Source organism: Mercenaria mercenaria, chromosome 10 (assembly GCF_021730395.1).
Source record: "Mercenaria mercenaria strain notata chromosome 10, MADL_Memer_1, whole genome shotgun sequence".
In the NCBI taxonomy this organism is placed as follows: Eukaryota; Metazoa; Mollusca; class Bivalvia; order Venerida; family Veneridae; genus Mercenaria; species Mercenaria mercenaria.
The window spans coordinates 5847720-5872511 of record NC_069370.1 but is presented as its reverse complement, the minus strand read 5'-3'; the positions used below and the strand labels follow the sequence as shown (position 1 = coordinate 5872511).

The 24792-nt window shown below is 35.6% G+C and overlaps 1 protein-coding gene across 1 annotated transcript in view; it reads left to right on the top strand.

The window, feature by feature from the left end:
* Positions 1–24792, top strand: part of LOC123560993 (uncharacterized) — a 164841-nt gene that overhangs the window by 11308 nt on the left and 128741 nt on the right. The window contains exons 2-7 of the mRNA XM_053552200.1: positions 1656–1738; positions 17658–17831; positions 21617–21727; positions 22359–22484; positions 22915–23025; positions 24122–24244. Coding sequence (XP_053408175.1) covers positions 1699–1738; positions 17658–17831; positions 21617–21727; positions 22359–22484; positions 22915–23025; positions 24122–24244 — 685 coding nt within the window. The 5' untranslated portion in view covers positions 1656–1698. The remainder of the gene's footprint in view (positions 1–1655; positions 1739–17657; positions 17832–21616; positions 21728–22358; positions 22485–22914; positions 23026–24121; positions 24245–24792) is intronic.

Sequence of the window (24792 nt, the reverse complement as noted above, 5' to 3'; positions counted from 1 at the left end):
AAAAACCAGTACTAGTGGCATATGAGAAGGCATGACCGTGACCACAGTGGGGCTCGAACCCACAACCACAAGGTTGAGCGACCGAAACCTTAACCACTGGAACACCGCTACCCTTTAGTGATTTGTTAGACACGTTTGCATAACACCTAAGTTAGTTTTGATATATATATACCTTTACTATATGTACAATCAGCACATACGTACCTGATCTTGGAATCTTCCTGCCAAATGATGACTGATGCTGGCAATCACATATCATCTCATATCAGCTTCGTGGTAGAAAAGGCATGGAAGAGAATTAAAGCATGCGCAAACTAAGGTTCTATTGACCACCGATCTCTCGAAACAATATATACTTCTTTTATATAACATATCCTTAAATACGCTGACGTGGTGTGGAGTAACTGTACTATTTTTGATCTACTGGACAAAATATAAAATGAATTTGCACGCATCCACTCTGCTACCAGCCTTGTTTCTTTGGAAAATCTGTATCGAGAAGTAGCATTGGAAACTCTCTCACACAGACGATACAAACACAAACTAATTATGTCTAATCATATACCACCTACCTATCCACTCTTGTCCCTGTCCGAGGTTATCTATGTTATAATCTTAGAAATTCTGAAGATATTTAGTCGTTCCTGTTAGCGCCGCTTCGTATTATAATTTCATTCTACCCATCGCTGTTTGAGAGTGGAACCTATTGGTGGCACCAGCAATTCGTAACTCTCATATGGTATCTTCGTTTAGAATCAACTTAAGCAAAAAAAAAAAAACTCCGTCATATTATTACTTTGGTGATAGGGAACTCCAGGCTCCGTGCTAAATGTAGTTCACTTAGTTATCACCTTTTTCCTAAAAAAAAACATATCTGCCACTCAATTATGCTGTTGTAGAAGACTCAAATCTAACTTCCAATATTTCTTTGAGTGTCCACTTCTTTCTGCCTGTCGTAACAATTTCTTGAACAGTTTACAGAGATTCGGTATTGACTTGAACTCGACACTGACTTGAACAGTGTACAGAGATTCGATATTGACTTGGACTCGATATTGACTTGAACAGTGTACAAAGATTCGATATTGACTTTAACTCGATATTGACTTGAACAGTGTACAGAGATTCGATATTGACTTGGACATGATATCTGGGAACCCAAATCGTTCTGATCAGGAAAGCACTATTATATTTCACAAGTACTAACCAACATATCCGACAGGAAGAGATTCATTTAATTTTACATGACAGTTCCCCTGAAACATATTTACTTCCTTTTGTCTCTTCTTTTTTCTAGTTTCCGTCTTACTGTCTGTAAAGTTTTCATCACATTTTTGAATATCTGTTTTTTTTTCTCTTTACGACTATCTTAAATTTTGTGTCTTTGCTAGCACATTTCATTGCCTCCCAAGAACAGGCTCAGTCAAACCTAGTCTGACATTATGTTGTTTGTTGAACTCAAAAGGTAATACTTCGATGGATCTCACGTCATAAATTGCTAACTGTATTAAATTGAGTTTTCTCGCGCTATTGAATTTCTTTATTCTTTTACGTATCTAGTTATTCTAATCAAACTTAACGACATAAGGTAAGATAGATAACTCTGCCGGTTTCACTCGTTGATGGGATCTTATTTTATTTGTTTTACATTACAGATCTTGGAATTTAAGAGGAGGCTGGAATGCTGCAACAGCAGTAATGAAGAACTTGTTCCAAATCAATTGCGTGCTGTTGTTAGGTAAGGAATAAATGGTTTTTCAATTGAAAACAAAGATGATGGATATGGAAAGTATTTGACTCCATTGTTTCAGCACCTGCGTTTTATTGCATAATCAATGCAAAACGACGTATTAAGACACTTCACCGACAGCTTTTAATGGCTAAAATCTTTTACCAGCTTAATCAACTGTTAACTTTAATTAATAAAAAAATATAACTTACGTCATCGAGGTCTTGAAAGCTGTAATCAATATAAAACTTAAATATTTTTATCAGTACAGCTAAAACACTATTAACTGAAATCACCGCAACTTTATGTCTAAGACTGAAAATGATAATTTTCGATGGAAATACCATTTTTACGTGTCTCATAATAATATAAAGAAAATTAAAGATATAACTTAATTTAATATTTTAATTAAATTTGTAAAATTCTTAACGTGTTTCTTTTTTCTAAAAAGAAACGTGATCAGTGCAGGTTAATAGCTGTCGTATGGTCTACCATCGTCCCCCAAACCACGACTCATTTCCTTATATCAAACGTTTCAGTTTGTTTCATTAATAACACTCCGTGGTGAAACCAGTTTCTGCAGCATTAATATGCTACACCAAAGCGTATAAAGATACATACAATTGTTCTCAGAAGGCTTATAGGGGCTTCCACGACCAGGTGATGAAGGTCGCTGGCTTCGAATCATGTGTCTGTCACCGATGAGGGTTCAATCCTCGCTTAGGGCGTTGAATTTTTCAAGTTATGAACATAGAAGACTTTTAAAACTAAAGCTAACACGTGAGATTTGTTGCACCATTCTTTGGTTAAAATTTTCCAGATGGTGCTTCACTACTGATAGTTCCAAGGCGGTGTCCATTGTGAGTTTTATATAAAGTAAAACAGATTGCACAGCACTAGAACGTTCTGTAGCAAAAGAACCACAGGCTTCCGTCTACTGTGTCTGTATAGTATAAACATTTGATTGAAATTGATTAAACTAGGAGTAAGAGGACAAATTTTAAACGTATAAAGATCTAAAGTCAATAAAGATACAAAGTTCACTAAGTGAAAGTTTCATATGCACGCTAGGAGTACGTCAAGGAGATTGTCTTTCCCCTTTACTATTTTCGATTTATTTAAACGATTTAGAGGAAACTTTCATGTTAAAAGGGTTCAAAAGACTAAGTATAGGGATGGTTAAACTTTTTATTCTATTATATGCAGATGACATAGTACTGTTTTCTGAAACTGTTAACGAATTACAAGAAGGCTTACAAATTCTTGAAGACTACTGTGATAAATGGAAGCTGATTGTCAATGCAAGAAAAACTAAAGTCATGATTTTTCAAAAAGGAGGCAGGGTAGAAAGAGGCTTAACAATATTATATGATGGCATGGAAATAAAATTGTTAAAACATTTACATATTTAAGGATAGTGTTTATTACAGGTGGCACATTTTCAGAAACATATGATGCAATGTCAGGACAGGCATTAAAACAACCTTTAAACGTACAAGTTATTTACAAAAATTCACTGACTTTACTGTTAAACACATACTTGACCTTTTTGATAAACTGATTACACCTATATTAAATTATGGAGGTGAAGTCTTGGGGATAAATGACTCTATGAAAATAGAAATATACAAGATACCTTTAAAGCGTTAAGTTACAAACACAAAATAACTTTATATATGGTGAACTAGGCAGGATGCCACTCAAATGTAATAAAATAGTCAGAGTCATAAAATACTGGTTAAAATAATTAAAAGCAACAATAAACAGCAAAAAATCCCAAATAAGAACAATTTGGCAAAATATGTTAAATCCACATTAGAGAATTTATGATTTTATTATGTTTGGTTATTTCAAGGAGTAGGATATGAAAACCTTTTTGTTAGTAAACAAAAAACTAAAGGATACGTTTAGTCAAGACTGGACATGAAATACTGAGACATGTGACTGGTGCACGATGGAAGATTATCACTTATTGTAGTATTACAGTATGCATGGTACATATTTCCCGCACTGTGCGTTTTAGGTGAGAAATGTGCAATTGGAATACGTTAGAACATGTTTCCGTTCATGACCATAGTTCTTATAGTATACCTAGGGTTAGAGTATAACATGTACAGTGTTGGAGTTTTTTCTGGTCAGGTGCAAGTGATGTCTGCTCACGTGGATTTTGCTAGACTTGATCACATTTATGGGATCCAGGTCTGGCGAAACAACATTATAGATCAAGATACTGTGCCCAAACGTTAACGTGATGTTTACAAAAATAGAAAAAGTGGAAACTCCATTAAAAGTACAAACATGGTTATAAATAGATTTAAATGAAGCACAGGGAATTCACCACTTTTGAAACTTTTCGTGTTTTTGTTGCTTTCTTTTGTTTGACTTGTGTAGGTTATTTGTTGTTGGTTTTTTTGTTGTTGTTGTTTTTTGCATAAAAAGTAGAATCCTTCTTTTTTTTGTTTGGCACAACGACAAAGAAATATTTTAAGCCGATATTGCATTTTAAAATTTTAGTATCATATCAAAAATGATATTAGTTTAAATGTAGCCTATGTACTAAACAAATAAATTGAAAGTGTATAATTAAAGGTCCATTACTAAGGGAAAGTGAGTTGGCAACTTTTTTCATAGCCAGTGCATAGACTTCTGCAAGACACTAAATAATGATGATTGGCAGGTCAAAATTTACAGAAGGTCTTTGGAACTCAAAGTAATGTATGTGTATTATGTTGAAATTTCAATGAATCGACAGAATGACCCCCAGGTCTTTTTAACTTTCTTCATACTTCATAGAAAAGTAATTGTACATATACTGCGATTTATTTCGAATTTCTACATACCAACTTTCATTTTCCAATAAAATGAAATAGTTTCTGTGCTTTTTAAAAGAAATTAAAATGTTCACTTTCCTTAGTATTGGACCTTTAACATATGTTATAGAAAGGCATATGTGTATACACAAAACATCAAAGAAAGAAACGAGTACTACGGGAACAAAATTGAAAATGGATAGGAAAAACCAACTGCCTTGTCAATTGCATGAATGTATAAGTCGAAAAAGGGGTTTTACTCCTGTAAAACTATATAGTTATGGAACCTGTGCAATGCATGTCAAATCATTACAGTAAACAAGTGTGTGAAGCTTTGATCTATTTCCATAAGTGGGTACGGAAATACTTGCTTACATACAAAAACTTAACAAAAATTGCTAAGTCGTAAAAGGGGCGTAATATTGTAAAGATACCAGTTAGAGTCCTGGAACCTGTATCATCACAGTGAACATGTGTGTGAAGTTTCAATCCATTCTCATTAGTGGGCATTTACATACTAGCTAAAAATTTAACCAAAAAATTGCTAAGTTGAAAAAGTGGCATGATATTGTAAAAATACAAAGTAGTGTCATGGAACCTGTACACTGCATGCTACATCATTACAATGAACAAGTATTTGAAGTTTCAATCAGTTCCCACAAGTGGTTATTGAGATACCAGCTTACATATAAAAAATTAACCAAATCAGTACGCAGACGCCGGGTCGGGTTCAATGACGGTACCTATTCTTCAAATAGTCTATCCAAAAAAAAAAAAAAATAATTGAAAAAATGATTTGATATTGGCTTTTTAACCAGTGCCGTAGCCAGACACAAATTTTAACCGAGGCAATTTAGGGGGTCCGTGGGCATGCCCCCTGGAATTTGTTTCCCCCAGGACGTCTCTGGTGCGTTCTGGAGCACTCTCCGACTGTATTATATCACAGTAAAAATCGTCCTTTTAGCCATATTTATCACAGTTACTTTCATATTTTAAGAAAAAAATATAGTAGTTTATTAGTTTAAAGCCCGAGAGGGGGTAGGTACGGGAGGGGGCTCTTTCCGTGTTAGCGGGGATCAGGGGTGTCCGCCTAGAAAAGTTTGAATACAGGTATAAAATGGTGGCCTTTGAAGCTTATTTTTTTATATTTGAGGTACTGAAGGGGATAACCTCCTCATTTTTAGGGGGATCAGGGGGTTCTGATCCTGGGAATTTTGAAATACAGATACGAAGTAGTGGCGTATGGTGACTTTTTGGTCTAAAAAAATGAGGAACTATAGTGGAACCACCTCATTTTAGAGGGGTCAGCGGGCTCTCTGGAAAAAATCGAAATGCAGGTATGAAATGGTGGCCTGGTGCATAGTTTTGGCTAAATTTTATGGTTTGGGGAGGCCTCCCCCTCATTTTAGTTGTGTCAGGGGGACTCTCTTCCTGGAAAATTTTAAAATACAGATACGAAATGGTAGCCTATGATGCATTTTTCGTCTAAATTATTAAGCAATGTAGAGGAAAGCCCCTCATCATTTTAGGGGGTCAGGGGGCTCTTGCCCTGGAAAACTTGAAATGAAATGCAGGTATGAAATGGTGGCCTCTGGTGCATTTTTTTTTTTTTTTTTTTTGGTGTCTGTATTTTAAGGTATTTGGGCGTTCCCTCGCATTTAAGTTCGGGCTATGGAAAATTTTGAAATACAGATACGAAATGATGGCCTCTAGTGAATTTTTGGTCTAAATTTTGCGGTACCATATGGGTTCCTCCTCATTTAAGTGGGGTCAGGGGGGCTCTTCCACTCGAAATTTTTGAAATATTGGTATGAAATAGCGGCCTCTTGTGAGTTTTTGGTTATTTTCAAAAAATGATAATAATAATAATAAATAATTGGGTGCAGTTTTGATGAGCCAATTTAGTAGATGAAGGGTGGGGAGGGGGCACGTGTCCCCTCGGCTGGGCCCTTGATCCGGGCCTTGCAAGCAGTTCAAGGCTATCAATATGACCGTTAGAATTTCTGCCTCACCTTGCTCCAATGATGTAATGAGGCAAATGATATTCTGATATATTCTAATGATATTAATATACTTTTTTGAACTTCTATAACTGAATTTTTCATCAGTGTGATAGGTCGACTTTTTTTACTTTTTTTTTGGCTCCTCAAATTTTAACCGAGGCAACTGCCTCAGTTTGCCTCAGTGTAGCTACGGCGCTGTTTTAACGAACTAAGCTTTATTGGACACATAATGAAACAAATATCGATATTTACTTGACAATGTCAAGTATTGCATAAGCAATATGATATGCTATTTTATCTATTGCGCGGGAATCACGTTATCAAAGGGAATTAGTATTGTTATGATAACCATATTATATTTTTTCGTTCTTTTATGGTTGCCTCCCTACGACAGAGGCATGTATACCATACTTTTATCTGGTCTCGGTTTGTTGAAACGTGACTTGCCATGTTGGTCCTTTGTTCTTGATTACATGTAATCAGACTAATTCTATTTTATTGAAAAGCTACGAACGGCAATGAATCAGTGCATGTATCAGAACCACCGATATGTCTGAGCATTTTGACTGAACAGTTTGCAGGATAAAAAATAAGTGTTTGATTTTGGACAGCTAAGCATGAAGCAGTCAGTGGATTCACCTTTCTAAAATTGTACTTGCACCTGAAGTTGGTTAAGCACAAACAGGTCTGCAGTAACGATATCATATCAGATATTCAGACATGTAATTATTACATGTTTCATGCATGCCATTCCTTACGTAACGTAGAAATCAAATCAACAAAAATTGGGGCTTTTGTGTGCAACACCATATTGGACACAAACTTCATTCTGTCATTCTAGTTTTAGTTCAATGCACTCGAAGATTTCTTATAGACTTATATCCGCTGAACGATGCATAATTGTACATTTCATAAACATTCTATGCATTTTGTAATATTCGATCAAATGAATAGCAACACATGTTGTTTATGAAATTAGAGATTTAAACGGTGCTTGATTAAGACAGTATTTTATAACAAAACACCCGGCATGGCGTCTATCGTGATAATCTGGACTGTGTGTCATTTCTTGTTTATTTTACAATGAAAGCTGAACAAAAAATCATTATATTAAGGCAACAGGTGCTCTCATTAGATACGCCTTGGGTGTTTAGATATTGTGTAAAGACACAGCTTGGCGTAGGCTTTAATTACTTTTCATACAATGCATAGATTTGTTATTAGGAGTTTACATGTTATTAGATAACGACAAAAGGTGTACGCTTTCTATTCTGTCGCTTTGAATACGTTACCAACTATAAACTTTTTTAAAAGCAGCAACACCATAAGTATGACTCAGCACACCAAAGGAATGAGCTTTACAGACGTTTCTGTGAATATAAAGAAGCTTCCAATGTGACCATAAATATATAGCAGGTTAAAAATCTACATTTAGTTTTGTAAGTCGTTTGTTTGCGTTTCAGTTTTTGCTGCTGCTGTTGTTGTTGTTGTTACGAATGAGTTATTATACCAGATTTATATAGCGCCCTTTTCATGATCAATTTCACGTTCAAAGGCGCTTTACATCCTCTACTAGTACAGACACAGAGCGATCTGACCAGAGGGACAGAGTGAGACAAAGCCCCCACGACAGAGAGATCAGAAATCAGATACAGGCTTGTCCGGCTAACTTAGCCTAGCTCGTTACGAATAGACAGCACTGATACACGCAAGGATTGTCTGGGTTCCTGACCAGTACACCTCTAGTTGGGTGGGAAACACTGAAAAGCGTTTCTGAAAATTCCCGAGTAGCTGCCGGGGATCGAACCCCCGACCTCAGAATTGGAAGGCCAGTGTGCAAACCACTGAGCTATCCGTCCACCACAATTGACATAAGATTTATAGCCTTTCAGAGCTTAAGATATTCAATCTAAACTTTAATTTCATCGCATGCAAAGTTTGTGCAATGTAACAAAATTCTTCCTCGCTCTTTAAATCTTTAAATGAATATTATGCTAAAATTCAGCTGGATAGTAGGACTAAAAGTAATAGAAAGGGTAGGGGTTTACGAGAATAGCCTTATTATTTCTGTTTTGTACCATGGTCCGCCAATATATGAACAGCGCATTCGGCTACTAATTTTGATTGACAAGTCAACATTATATTTTAAGTGTTGGTACTTTCACGTGACGAGCGTACTCAACTGAAATAGAGAACGGTTTCAGAAAGTTCAACATTCAGAAAGTTCAACATACAGCTACTAGTATTCTATATGCAGGCGGGACCTAAGACATGTTCTCTAACTTAGTTAAGAGTACGGCTTATAGCCACGCCTATTCCTCAGTTGAAGAATATTACAAATAGAAGTAAACAGCTATAATGACACTGCAGGTACACCATGATACAAGAAGATTTATGTTTATGATTTCAGTGTGAACTGATGATAGTTGCAACATGAATACAGTATTGATATAATAAAAAAAACAGTGTTAAAAGTTAGTTCAACTGGTACAATATCAAATATCGTATTAATTATTTTTGCCGCAGCCAGCTGGTTCTTACGATATTTCTCGTCTTGTCTGAACTCGGTGCCTTTAATTATTTCCTTTTGGATCATGGAGTCAATTCAGTACTGGCTCTGCACATTTTTTCAATCTTAAAGAAGAGTCTTAGTCAAGCTTTGAACGCTAATATAATGCTTTTAAACAGTCTATTCTTCAAATATTCTTATATATCTATTCAACCATTACATCAGTTTTAGTATTGAGCTGCTTTCCCGTAGTTGGACTCTTAGTGTTGTTTTCTGATCATTGAGTCAGTTCATAGTGCATTGAACATCAATGTAGATCAGAGTTTGATAAAAATATCAACGCCAAATATTGTTCTTATTTTTAGGAAAATAACGTAACTACATACATTTCAACGTGAAACGAATCTCGTCACGGTACCGTAACTGATTTGATGACGTCACAGTTCCCAAGTACAAAATGTAGCTCCAAAGTTCGAGCGTCCGCTATACATTCATTGTATCATGGTTTACCTGCAGAGTCATTATAAATGTTCACTTGTATCTGTAATATTCTTAAATCGAGGAAGAGGCATGACTATAAGCTGTACTCAAAGTAAGAAAACATGTCTTAGGTCCCGCCTACATATAGAATACTGTAGGGAAATGTTGAACTTTCTGAAACTGTTCTCTTATTTCAGTTAGAGTACGCTTGTCACGTGATAGTACCAACGCGTAAAATGGAATGAATGTTGACTTGTCAATCAAAATTAGTAGCCGCATGCGTTGTTTCATATTGGCGAACCATTATACAAAACAGAAAGGGCCACTTGAATAATGAGGTTATTAGTCCCCTACTGGTTGAAAACCAGTTTCGGGGACTATAGGAATGCGCTTTTCCGTCATTCCGTCTGTCCGTCCGTCCGTCTGTCCGTCCGTCCGTCCGTCCGTCCGTCCGCAATTTCGTGTCCGGTCCATAACTCTGTCATCCATGAAGGGATTTTAATATTACTTGGCAGAAATGTTCCCCATGATGAGACGACGTGTCATGCGCAAAACCCGGACCCCTAGCTCAAAGGTCAAGGTCACAATTGGAGGTCAAAGGTCAACAGGGCTTTTTTCCTGTCCGGTCCATAACTCTCCCATCCATGAAGGGATTTTAATATTACTTGGCATAAATGTTCCCCATGAGAAGACGACGTGTCATGTGCAAAACCTAGACACCTAGCTTAAAGGTCAAGGTCACAATTTGAGGTCAAATGTCAACAAGGCTTTTCTCCTGTCCGGTCCATAACTCTCCCATCTATGAAGGGATTTTAATATTACTTGGCACAAATGTACCTCATAATAAGACGATGTGTCATGCACAACTTTCAAACCCCTAGCTCAAAGGTCAAGGTCACACTTAGCAGTCAGATGTTAACATAGCATGAACAGGGTCTGTTTCGTGTCCGGTCCATAACTCTGACATTCATTAAGGAATTTTAATATCACTTAGCACAAGTGTTCCCCATGATGAGACGACGTGTCGTGCGCAAATCCCAGACCCCTAGCTCAAAGGTCAAGGTCACAATTGGGGGTCAAAGGTCAATAAGGTTTTTTCCCTGTCCGATCCAGAACTCTGTCATCCATCAAGGGATTACAATATTACTTGGCATAAATGTTTCCCATGATGAGACGACGTGTCATGCACAACACCCAGTACCCTAGCTTAAAGGTCAATGTCACACTTTGAGATCAAAGGTCAAGAGGATTTTTTTTCCTGTCCGGTCTATAACTTTGTCATGCAAAGCAGGATTTAGATATCAGTTGGCACAAATATTCCCCTGGATGAGACAACATGTCATGCGCAAGAACCAGGTCCCTAGGTCTAAGGTCAAGGTCATATTTAGAGGTCAAAGGTCAAATTCAAGAATGACTTTGTACGGAACATTTCTTCTTCATGCATGGAGGGATTTTGATGTAACTTGGACCAAATGTTCACCACCATGAGGCACCCTTGTTTTTAGAATTACGTCCCTTTGTTGTTACTATAAATAGATTTTATTGTAACTTTTTTATTACTGGCGATAGAGAAAAATCGAGACCACTTTTCTGTGGTACAGCATGCATGTTACATCAAATTTTTAGGTGTATTTTGACCTATCTCTACCTGGTAAAGAGTTTCTTGTGGACTTATATTATATAGATTTTTTTTTTTTTTTTGAAAGATTAATTTCCCTTTGTTGTTACTATAAATAACTTACATGATAACATTTTTATAATCAGCCAAAAAAAATCAATATGAAAACAACTATAGGTTTTTATATATATAAATTTTAATTCAAGTGTTTTGTTATAACATATTGTATATATAGTACAATATTGTTTATACATCATTGACAGATATCAGTTCATTATGTTATACTGCAGTAGAGAAAATTAGGTGCCTTCCAGTAGGGGACTTTGTATTGCATGGCAATACTTCATTCACTTGTTCTTTCTGTTACAGAGATCGGGAGTTCTATCCACGACCATTCCCACATACCAGATGTCTACCACAGTTTTTTTAGTTTTTGTTTTAAATAAACGAGCTAAATATAAGAAAATGTAGGTGTAGGTGTTGACATTACAGACAGACACACATACTTTACACTGGACTATTGTTGAAAAATCACACGAGAAGTCTTGTCTTCAAGACGAGTTGTTTAAAATGAATAAAAAATCACTTTTCAAATGAATAAAATCACATGGCGACGTAGTTTAATTTATACTAGTAATATTGACAAGCTTTTCTAAGATATAATAAAGATAATGGACCCCTAATAGTAATGTTTGAAAAATGGCTTTTGCTTGGTATAAAATGTAGCTCCAAAGTTCGAGCGTCCGCTATACATTCATTGTATCATGGTTTACCTGCAGAGTCATTATAAATGTTCACTTGTATCTGTAATATTCTTAAATCGAGGAAGAGGCATGACTATAAGCTGTACTCAAAGTAAGAAAACATGTCTTAGGTCCCGCCTACATATAGAATACTGTAGGGAAATGTTGAACTTTCTGAAACTGTTCTCTTATTTCGGTTAGAGTACGCTTGTCACGTGATAGTACCAACGCGTAGAATGGAATGAATGTTGACTTGTCAATCAAAATTAGTAGCCGCATGCGTTGTTTCATATTGGCGAACCATTATACAAAACAGAAAGGGCCACTTGAATAATGAGGTTATTAGTCCCCTACTGGTTGAAAACCAGTTTCGGGGACTATAGGAATGCGCTTTTCCGTCATTCCGTCTGTCCGTCCGTCCGTCCGTCCGTCCGCAATTTCGTGTCCGGTCCATAACTCTGTCATCCATGAAGGGATTTTAATATTACTTGGCACAAATGTTCCCCATGATGAGACGACGTGTCATGCGCAAAACCCGGACCCCTAGCTCAAAGGTCAAGGTCACAATTGGAGGTCAAAGGTCAACAGGGCTTTTTTCCTGTCCGGTCCATAACTCTCCCATCCATGAAGGGATTTTAATATTACTTGGCATAAATGTTCCCCATGAGAAGACGACGTGTCATGTGCAAAACCTAGACACCTAGCTTAAAGGTCAAGGTCACAATTTGAGGTCAAATGTCAACAAGGCTTTTTTCCTGTCCGGTCCATAACTCTCCCATCTATGAAGGGATTTTAATATTACTTGGCACAAATGTACCTCATAATAAGACGATGTGTCATGCACAACTTTCAAACCCCTAGCTCAAAGGTCAAGGTCACACTTAGCAGTCAGATGTTAACATAGCATGAACAGGGTCTGTTTCGTGTCCGGTCCATAACTCTGACATTCATTAAGGAATTTTAATATCACTTAGCACAAGTGTTTCCCATGATGAGACGACGTGTCGTGCGCAAATCCCAGACCCCTAGCTCAAAGGTCAAGGTCACAATTGGGGGTCAAAGGTCAATAAGGTTTTTTCCCTGTCCGATCCAGAACTCTGTCATCCATCAAGGGATTACAATATTACTTGGCATAAATGTTTCCCATGATGAGACGACGAGTCATGCACAACACCCAGTACCCTAGCTTAAAGGTCAATGTCACACTTTGAGATCAATGGTCAAGAGGATTTTTTTCCTGTCCGGTCTATAACTTTGTCATGCAAAGCAGGATTTAGATATCAGTTGGCACAAATATTCCCCTGGATGAGACAACATGTCATGCGCAAGAACCAGGTCCCTAGGTCTAAGGTCAAGGTCATATTTAGAGGTCAAAGGTCAAATTCAAGAATGACTTTGTACGGAACATTTCTTCTTCATGCATGGAGGGATTTTGATGTAACTTGGACCAAATGTTCACCACCATGAGGCACCCTTGTTTTTAGAATTACGTCCCTTTGTTGTTACTATAAATAGATTTTATTGTAACTTTTTTATTACTGGCGATAGAGAAAAATCGAGACCACTTTTCTGTGGTACAGCATGCATGTTACATCCAATTTTTAGGTGTATTTTGACCTATCTCTACCTGGTAAAGAGTTTCTTGTGGACTTATATTATATAGATTTTTTTTTTTTTTTTTTGAAAGATTAATTTCCCTTTGTTGTTACTATAAATAACTTACATGATAACATTTTTATAATCAGCCAAAAAAAATCAATATGAAAACAACTATAGGTTTTTATATATATAAATTTTAATTCAAGTGTTTTGTTATAACATATTGTATATATAGTACAATATTGTTTATACATCATTGACAGATATCAGTTCATTATGTTATACTGCAGTAGAGAAAATTAGGTGCCTTCCAGTAGGGGACTTTGTATTGCATGGCATTACTTCATTCACTTGTTCTTTCTGTTACAGAGATCGGGAGTTCTATCCACGACCATTCCCACATACCAGATGTCTACCACAGTTTTTTTAGTTTTTGTTTTAAATAAACGAGCTAAATATAAGAAAATGTAGGTGTAGGTGTTGACATTACAGACAGACACACATACTTTACACTGGACTATTGTTGAAAAATCACACGAGAAGTCTTGTCTTCAAGACGAGTTGTTTAAAATGAATAAAAAATCACTTTTCAAATGAATAAAATCACTTGGCGACGTAGTTTAATTTATACTAGTAATATTGACAAGCTTTTCTAAGATATAATAAAGATAATGGACCCCTAATAGTAATGTTTGAAAAATGGCTTTTGCTTGGTATATTTTTAAAACTGACCATGTTTCGCACTGTGTTACAATCTTTAAACAACTTTTACCGTGCCGTTTTTATAAATTTTGTATAGTTTATGGTATTTCCTCATGCTCAATTAGCGACAAATTTCAAAGTGATTGCCACTCTCCAAAACGTTTGCAGAGAATTTGTTATATCATCAATTTTGATAAAAGAAACACCAAACTATAAGTAAACAATTATAAAACACAAAATAAAACTGCCAATATCATTTGTTCTAGGGTGCCGCAAGTAAACGGATTTAATGAGACAGAATTCTAACTCCAACATTAAAAACTTAAGGCCGAGTCCAGTGGGACTGTTTTAAATTTTGTTTACTTAATTTAGAAATAGCCTTGGGGCAGACTGATGAGTAAAACCTACCTACATTTCTTCCACAATAAGTAATTTAAAGAGTAAAGGCATAATAGAGAACTTTTACCGCATGTAACACAGTATTTTTAAAGATGTCTAGCTCTGCCCCTTCTGTTTCAGAGGTAAATTCTCTTTGAACAGCAAATAACTTATCAAATAAAAAATTCCACTTTTGTACAATGAATAAAAAATAAGTCTTGAAAAATGTAAACTCTTACTAGAAATAAAAAGGAAAATAAGTTTGGTCCCAGCGAGGCTTGAATCCACACCCTCTGAAAAATTTCAATTAAAGTAGGTTTATGGTAGAAATTGAATACTCCTTAAAAGGAGGTACTCTATTACGGGTCCAATACCTTAAATAAATATGTAAGTAGTATTGGCCTATATTCAATAAGTGCTGCGGTGCATTATTTTTTTTCTTTTGATTAATTTTGATTTAGACCTTTACTCATAATATTTATTTGCAAGGAATTTAGTTATCTGGTACAATATGGGTTCCTGATATTCGCGTACATGGAATGCTGCTTAGTTTTTTCAGTCTACTGGTTTTTATCGTTTTCGTACACGTGCATTTATAGTCACATTTGGTACTCATCGTGTTTTTGTCATGTTGCTAATCATTGTATATCACGGCTACTAAACCCTAGCGCCACCACCAAGAAGTGGTGATAAGGAAAGGAGCTGCCGACATTTCCATGGTGCAGCTATCACCAATTTGAAGTTGTTAATATTTACATTATGTCCAAAATCGGAGAATTTAGTGCCGTGTAAGAACACTTATACTACAGGTTGGCTGTAATTTCGTTAAAATATTATGCAAATTGTGGTGCCAAGAGCTTTTCTCCTGATTCGCACTTTTTTTACATTTTGGTATCTGTCTGTATTCAAACAACATTTCGATGCATATACACATTATAAGAACAATACCACGCATGCAAATGGTCTAAAAGTGTACGATACTTACACAGACAAACTTTGGAATGAATGAAATCTCCCTTAAGTAAAATATCTGTAACGATTGGCATAAACATGTATTTTCTTGTTCATTTTCGAAAGTTTATTAAGAAGCTTCCAATGTGACTACAAGAGTCAGCACAGTCAGAATCTATTTGCTTTTCTGTCAGTCTGTTTTTTGTTGTTGTAAAGAATGGGTTAGACCTATCAGACCTTAAGCTATTACAAAATTTTGATTCATTGAAAGTTGGTAGAATGTAACAAAAATCTTCTTTGCTCTACGTTATCAAAGAGATAAAGCAACAACAAAGTGTGAGTGGTTCTTATTTTGCGTCATATTACCCACTAATGATCGGAGAATATTTTCTGCTGGTATTACAGATGTCCTCAAAATATCCAAATTTTATATAATCACGTTGCACTCATTTCACTAGCCATACAGTACAAAAGTGCTTCTTTAATACTATTAATTAAGTCCGTCAGTCAAAGAGTTTACAGTCGGTGAGTCCTGATCACGTGGTGGTATTTCCCAATACTATGTCGACATTCAAGACACTTCTTAGTTCTAAAATGGCGATGCTAAAAGAGATTCGTAAAATCAATTATTTAACAATATTCAGTACAATACTGTAAATATATATCGGCCTGTTCAATATGATCTTTCATTTGATTACTCGTCCAAATGTTAATAACCTAATATACTTTAACATTCTGTGCTATAAATGCCCCCATACACTTTAACGTGATTCTTTAAACGACAGTTATAACAGAAAGACTATCAGGTCCTTCAGACCTTTGATTTTAACATGAAATATATTTCAGTGTAAAATGAACAGAAAAAAGGTTTTCTTGAGCTGCACGACATGGCATATATGTTGTTTATCATTACAAGTACATATAAGAAGTATAAAGCAATTCAATGCGGAACAGAAACGTGAACGGGTATTTACATCTACCGGTACCCTTACGGGCAATCTCTCTGTAACTATAGAGTTACTTCATCAAGGCAGTATTCTTGTTCAACATTACCAGCAGTATTTCAAGTTCAACATCGTTAACAACAAACGAGTTCAATATTACTAAAATTTAACTTATTCACCTTGACGTTCAATAAACCTTATTGTGGTCAAAGGGAAGTAACAGTTTTCCCATAGACTTACATTGTAATGTTTTGGGTTATAGCCCTTGCCTAACATTTAAACTTTTGATGCCACCTACCCAGGGTGAAAGAACTATTCAAGGCCTAAAAGAAAACAGCCAGAAATATACATGTTGACCATCATTTTTGTGCACTTTTTTCACCCGCAAGTCAGTAACCCCCAGTCCGGCAGCGAATTTTTGTTTACATTTCATGAAAATACCAAATCACTAAAACAAGCAGAATTTTCAAACAAAATACACTTCAAATATTTTTTCCTCCATTAATCATGGCTTAGAACTTCAATTTAAGAAATAAAACAGTTTTCAAACATATTCAACAGATATTTCACCAATGAGAGACCACTTTACATCTTAAATATTTGTTTCGAAATACCATATACTTTTTCAACCAGTCAAATGCCCTGTTAGTTATTTCCGTTTGACCTAAATTGTAATAGTCTAGTTCAACATTACGTGCCATACATTTTTCAAGTTTAAAAAGTCAGGTACACACAAGTTCAATATTACTCACAATAAACTAATGCACCTTGACGTTCAATAAATGGTTTTAACAATGACTTTTGATATTATAGATCAACATAACGAACAATAAATATTTCAAGTTCAACATCAATAGCAACACACGAGAAAGTAGCTACACACAAGTTCAATAATACTTACAATAAACCAATTCACCTTGACATTCAATAAACGGGTTTAAATAACATGACTTTTGATATTCAGGTTCAACATTACCAGCAGTTAATATTTCAAGTTCAACATTAGCTACACACGAGTTCAATATTACTTTACAATTAAGTAATTCAACTTGACGTTCAATAACGGGCTAACATGACTTGTAATATTCTAGTTAAACTTTACGAGCATTTTTTTTTTTAAGTTTAACAGAAATAACAAAATATTAGTTGATCATACCAAGAACTAAATTAGTTCAACATTGTTATTTCAAGGTGTTTTCTTTGGTCATGCTGTCGGGACGGATCTTGTGCAGAGTGGATGTTCACACGCACATCTTGTATGCCACGCAGATGCCGATTGTGAAGAAATCGGCGAAACTGGCTTGATATGCAAATGCAAATCCGGAGTTGAGGGCGACGGGTATTTAAATGGCACAGGATGTGGAGGTATGACCTAAAAACTTATGAGAACTTTTGAACCATTTGATTTCTTTTGCAGAACACTGCGTAGTTTAGAGAGAAACGCTTATATCGTAGAAAGATGAGTTTATGGAAACAAGTTTTTTTATATAGATAAAGCTTTAAGAGTATATTTCATTTGTTCGTGATATTTTAAAAGTTTTTTTAATTGATGTAACCATGAACTATATTATTTAATTTGTCAGTGTGCATTGAGACGAAAATGCGATGACTGTACGATGCATGAAGATACTTGAATATATTTATATCTAAAATCATATAGGACTATTTGAGTGTATACCAGGGTGGCCAACCCGCGTAGCTATTGCGTGTAGTTCAGTTACTTTTTTGTCAGTTTTGTCAATTCTATTCAGGCTATTGAACAAAACTATATTTATATAACATTAATATGTGTAGATACATAATGTAATAAAACTATTATTAGCTTAGGTCGCGCAATATTTCCGCTGCAGAACTCGTGCATATTTTTCGATACAAAGCTAATATAACTATAACCAAGGGACGCAACTACAGTCAGCACTTCTACAAGAAGACATCAACAGTCTTCTCCCCTTTCGTGTCAGATATTTTATCATGCTAGCCATTAAACACACTATATTTGTGGGCAAAGTTTATTCATAAATGCACTGAACTAAACCAAATTCAATGCATTAAACTAAGATTTATAATTTCTCGCGTTAACTCATTTTTCACGAGAAGTGAGTAACCGTAATGAGATTGCTTTAACAGCACATGCTTCGTTAAATTCTTCCTACACTAAACACACATACGATACATGTCATGATTAGAAATAGAAGCAAACTTCACAGGTTATAGATAACTTTCTGAATACAGATAAACCGGTGCTAAAATACCATCTCTGAATAAAAGCCACCTAATTTTAGAGAACGCTTGTATTGTTTCATATTTTAACATTTACAATGTACATTGTATTTAAACCTGTGAATAAAGACCACTTTGCAATAAAGACCACGTTTTTGTCTTTCCCAAAGAGTGGTCCTTATAAATACAAAGGTCTGGATGTAATCTGAATCAGCATTGTATTGTCAATATGGGGCCAGTTCGTTAAAGGTTAAAGTAAAGTTTCTTGTTTAACGTGGGTAGTCGACGAAAGTCCCCACCTGGAAACGATGGAACAACTTATTTCCAGCCGAGCCCACGGCAGGCGTCATATTTACCTCACCAGCATCCAGTCTAGGCCGATACTGCCGGAAACAGTACCAATTTAAGTAAATCACCCAGCACTAAACACTAGTCGGGATATCAGCCGCGACCGGGAATCGAACCCGGACCACCGGCGTTGTAGTTTAACCTGCTAACCACTACGCCACTGACTCCCTTTATCTTTGTCTTCGTTTTATTTTTGCGGCGTGTGCCGTTTCGCCACTGGCAAGCGCATAAACATTTGTTTGGCTTCCCGGCACTGCCCGGGTCTATCAGGCGTTTCTCAGGTCTTACGAGATAGGCTAAGCGGCAAATAATATAGTTTCGCGATACAACTTCGGGTAAACATTTGGAAATTTGGGGCTAATACCAGTAAAGGTAGAAAACAAACAACACAAGTATTATGCTAACTTATTTAGAACTGGCTTCAGTAGAAAACCATAACAAATTAGAATTTATTTTTTAATTTGTAGCTCACGTTGCCGCGTAGCCGATGCGTTCGTTTTTTTTAAAAAGCCGGCGATATTTTCTTTTCGGAAAAACTCTTTCCATACTACACATTCTATAGAGTAGGTACACACCACCAAAATATACTGACGAAAGGTTAGGGTTAGGTTTAACCTGGCTTCAAAAATTCAATAGTGTTTTACCTAACCTATGGTCGCAGTGACTCGGTAACCTATGGAAAAGAGTCGCACCCTTTTTTCCTGCCGCTCACGAGACCGGGGTGAAATGAATTGGCTCATGGTGACGTTTGGCGGGGCGTAATTCGGCGGGGCGTACCTCGTTTTCTATGAACAAAACTTTATTTTATTAGTAGGAACTGAATATGCGAAGAGACGGACATGCGCTTACCAGAGACGAGAGCCATATTCTGAAGTTTTCAAAAAGAGGGTTTTGAAAGGGGCCGCCCATTCTTCCTGCTTCATTTTCATTCTTAAGCGTTTTAGAAACTATATCTGGTCTTTGATTAGAGCAGATTAGCAGATTTTTATGCCCCCACATTAATGTGTGAGCAGATGGCGTTGCTGCTGTCCGTACATCCGTACGTCCGTACGTCCCGACATCTTATATGTCCAACTCCTCCCACACTGTTTGCATGATTTGCACCAAACTTTCACAGATAAACAAGCTTGATGTGCATATGACCATAAAGGAATGAACTTTTGCTGTGACTATTTTACCGCATTTATGGCCCTTTAATTGTATTGCTATATAGAAAGTAGAGAAAAATCTTGTGTGTCCAACTCCTTAAACACTAATGGAAGGATATGCTTGAAATATTCACAGATGAAGGACCTTGATGCAAAGATGATCATACGTAATGGATTTTTTTCTGTGGCTATTTTTTATAGAACATGCACAGTGCTTATCAGCTCATGACAGTAGACAAGTGTGTGAAGTTTCAATCCATTCCCATAAGTGGGTACTGAGATACCAGCTTACATATAAGAATTTAACCAAAAACTGCTAAGCTGAAAAAGGGGCATAATTTTGTAAAACTGCAAAGCAGAGTTATTGAACCTTTGCATTGCATGTCATATCATGACAGTGAACAAGTGTGTGAAGTTTCAATCCATTCGTGTTGGTGGATACTGAGATACCAGCTTACATACAAAAGCTTAACCAAAAAGTGCTAAGTCGAAAAAGGGGCATACTTTTGAAAATATGCAAAGTAAAGTTATGGGACCTGCACAGTGCATGTCAGATTATGACAGTGAACAAGTATGTGAAGTTTCAATCCATTCCTATTGGTGGATACTGAGATACCAGCTTACATACAAACATTAACCAAAAATTTCTAAGTTGAAACAGGGGCATAATTTTGTAAAAAAATATATATAATAATTCCTTCGCATCTAAACATCAAACAATGATTTTATTCAACGACAAATCACTGTTTCTGATATATATTATTTCTTCAATAACGGAACAATAGAAACCGAACAGACAAGAGATCCTACCAAAAATAACAAGAATTTATTTCAGAGGAAAGAACATAAATGCATTTAATGTGCGTTTTTATGAGACTTTTTAAAAAATAGGATGTGGCAGTAAAATGAACATAATTATAATGTTCGGGTGAATCGATACTTTTGAAATTTCTATACGATATAATAACATATGAAAAACGAAATGTATGTTTTCAATTAAAAACTCCTTTCAATATTTTTTAAGATATTGACAAAATAGCGGTTAGCTGTTATGTCCAGTATATATAATTGTCAAAGCTTTTCGACAAGATTCATTTCATAGCCTGACCCCCACCCATAAATAAAAAAAGCTTTTTGAAGGTAAAAAAAACATAATGATTAAATGTTGAATTTTTAGTGAAGTTGTCAATATTTGGCAGAAATAACAAAAAAAGCGGTTTTCGTATTAGAAAAATTGCATATTTTTTTATTATAAGACAGGTGTCCGTTTGATATCAGTTGTCAATAATACCTTCACTTACCTTGTAATTTTCAGCAAAATGATAGGTTAAGTTTCATAATAGTACATGTTAACCTATCATAAATATTATGCCCGTTTCTCCAAAGTGGTTAAACAAAGAGATATTTGCCAGTATCTTATGTTGCCTATTTCAGAAAAGACATGTAGAGACAACAATGAGTGCCACATCAATGCATTCTGTAATGTAGAGAAAAGGTGTGAGTGCCAACAGGGATATGCCGGGACACCCTATATAAAATGTGACGGTAATGCATTCAAACGTTAAAACTCACTGTGTTTTCGATAATGTGAGTTTTGTGTAAGCAGTTTTAGATATCATGTGAAATGTAGGTATGTTAGAAACAAGCAGATTATCGATCAGAATGGGTGTAAATTGGTTAAACCTTTATGTCTTATTTTTTTTATAAAATCCAGGATACCATAAGGTATGAATGCATATATATACTAAATGACTTTGGTTTCCTTTAGTCCATATAGAAATTATTTTTCCTTGTATTTGACATTTACGAAAATATTTTCTTGAAAATGAGAACTGTGTGTGTTTGAGTTTTATTATTTATGACACATAGATATTATAACTAATGTTTCCAGCAGAACCTAAGTTATGTCTAACTAAGTCCAGCAATAAGATATATGTATGGACAAAATAAATGTTTTCCGTTTTCTTTTATTAACAATTATTTGTTTTCATTTAGATACTCTTTTGAGATTTTTTTTTATCTTTTTAACAAGTCTCATATATGCTTTCAGAGCAGGTATTTCAGTTCTACTTACTTGCTGATTTAACCAGATACAAAAATTTATGTCATAAATAAGGGATTGATATGACACTTCTGACATAAAACTATTCATTTCTATTTTTGCTTTATATAATAGATATCAACGAGTGTGAAATACCGGGCATGTGTCATCGTAATGCTATTTGTACAAACTTAAATGGAACATTTGACTGCAGATGCGATACAGAAAACTTTTATTATGGGAATGGAACTCATTGTGATCGTAAGTTAACTTTGATAGAAGATCGAAACTCGTTATGATCATAAGTGAATTTAAAAAGAAGATCGAAACTCTTTGTAATCGTATAATAATTTAAACAGAAGATCGAAACTCGTTGTGATCGTGTGTAAATTTAAACAGAAGACCGAAACTCATTGTGTTCGTAAGTAAATTTGAATCAGACTATCGACGCCTTTTGTGTTCTTAAGCATGCCGGAAATTGAACAAGTATTTCTTTTTCCATAAACAAAGTCAAAATCTTCTGATCTTCTGTTGTATTGCCGGTTTAAGAAAAGTTTGTGTTATAAATAATTCCTCTAATGAACAAGTATACGTTTGTGTCGTACTGTAGAGTAGAGTTTTTGGTATGTTCCGTATAATATGAAATGTCAAGAATTTCTACCAACCTACGTCTCTATACCATGTCATACAGGTCAGTGCACTGTCGATACACATTGTGATATCACCACGGAAATGTGCGACGTTCAGGCCAACAAATGTGTTTGTAAATCAGGCTTCAAGCTGGAAGATGGAGAATGCCAGAGTAAGTTGGGCTCTTTTTTAAAGTTATGTTTGCTTCTGGCGGACTTTTCAAAGTCGTTTAAAGCATTAGTTTAATAACTTGTCTATTTACTAAAAGATATCCGTTATTGCTGCTTCGCGAGTGTATGGACGCCTATTTTGGGCATGTACAGCGAGATTTTATGTCAGGAAAGAGCAGGAAGCACGCCCCATATCACCGAGCGCCACCTATAGTGGCTCGTTTTAGTAAAATAACATTGAATTGTCGGCCTGATCCCAAATGGCCAAAAATGATAACAACACTTAGACTTCTTCATAACTTTATCGATATTAAGACCCCAGTACATTTGTACAGAAAACATGTGTTGATATTTCTGCTTTTATTTAAAAAAGAAAACCGATAAAATTAAAAGCAGCTTTCTTGCAGACAGGGAGTACTTTAACCTTCAGCCTGCTGGCTGAAAGTGATTCTGCCTTTGCGACCAGTGCAGACCAAGACCAGCCTGCACGTTCGTGCAGGCTGATCATGGTCTGCACTGTTCGCTATTCAGTCAGTAAATTTTCAGTGAACACCCCTTCAAATAATAAATGGTATTGCCTAAATTGAAGGATTGACCAGTTCATTTTAGACGTTTAGCAGGCTAAAGGTTAATGATTGATAGTATCGGTTATATATAGAAGTTTTAACGAATTTATATTATCTACAAATAGCAATGCTTTATTCAGCTATATCTCTGCGTATGAATTTATTGCAAATGCTTTTCGTTGACAGTTGTAAAATCACGGTACATTATTCTGACTGTCTTTTTGATTGAAATTAGGACTTGTTTTAATGTTTCGTTTTAACCCTTATCATGCTGGACACGATTGATTTTGCCTTTGCGAACAGTGTACATCATGATCAGCCTGTACATCCGTGCAGTCTGATCAAAATCTGCACTGTTCGCCATTCAGTCAGTATCTTTTTGGTAAGCACCCCTTTTAACAATTAATGGAACTGTCCCAATTAAAAGATAGACAACCTCATTATAGAAATTTAACAGGCAGGGTAAGGGTTTAATATGACTATCGTACACAGCCAAACCTAATAACCAGTGATTGATAATCAATTTTCGCAGACATAGACGAATGTGAGGAAGGCTCTGACGACTGCGATGAGAATGCACAATGTACTGATACTTTGGGATCGTACACTTGCACGTGTAACAATGGTTTTGATGGAAATGGTAAAACGTGCACACGTAAGTACGATTTAGTTTCAGTCAAATTCGTTTCTTTTACAGTTATAAATTATCTTAACTTTCCTTTATATGTAAGATAGGTTATAAATATTCCCGAGCTGCAGTCTTCTTTGTACTGAGAGGAAAAAAATGTAAGTGAAATGTCTGATGTAAAGGGTGTAAGCAAAGTTCGTTCCAGTTAGAAAAAAAAAGAACCAGCATAGGGAAAATAAGACATATTTAGTTTTTTAGTCATATTTAATTCTGATATGTTAAAAAACTAGTATTGCTTATACAGAAATTTGTTCAATTTCAGATTTTCTGATCAGAAAGAATACAGTTTACTGTATGGAGGATATAACATGTGTGTCTTTTCATACTGAATTTATTAAAACCGTTTTATGGAATAATAAAACGCTAGATTCTGACGAATAGGTTTCCAGTTTTCAAAGAACTTAAAATTGAATTATGCGCATTTTTCAAGCAAAAATCCAGCTGAAATAGATATGTGTGTAAAAAGGATTGAGGAAATTATAGCGGTTACCCCAATATACCAAACTCTTCCTGTT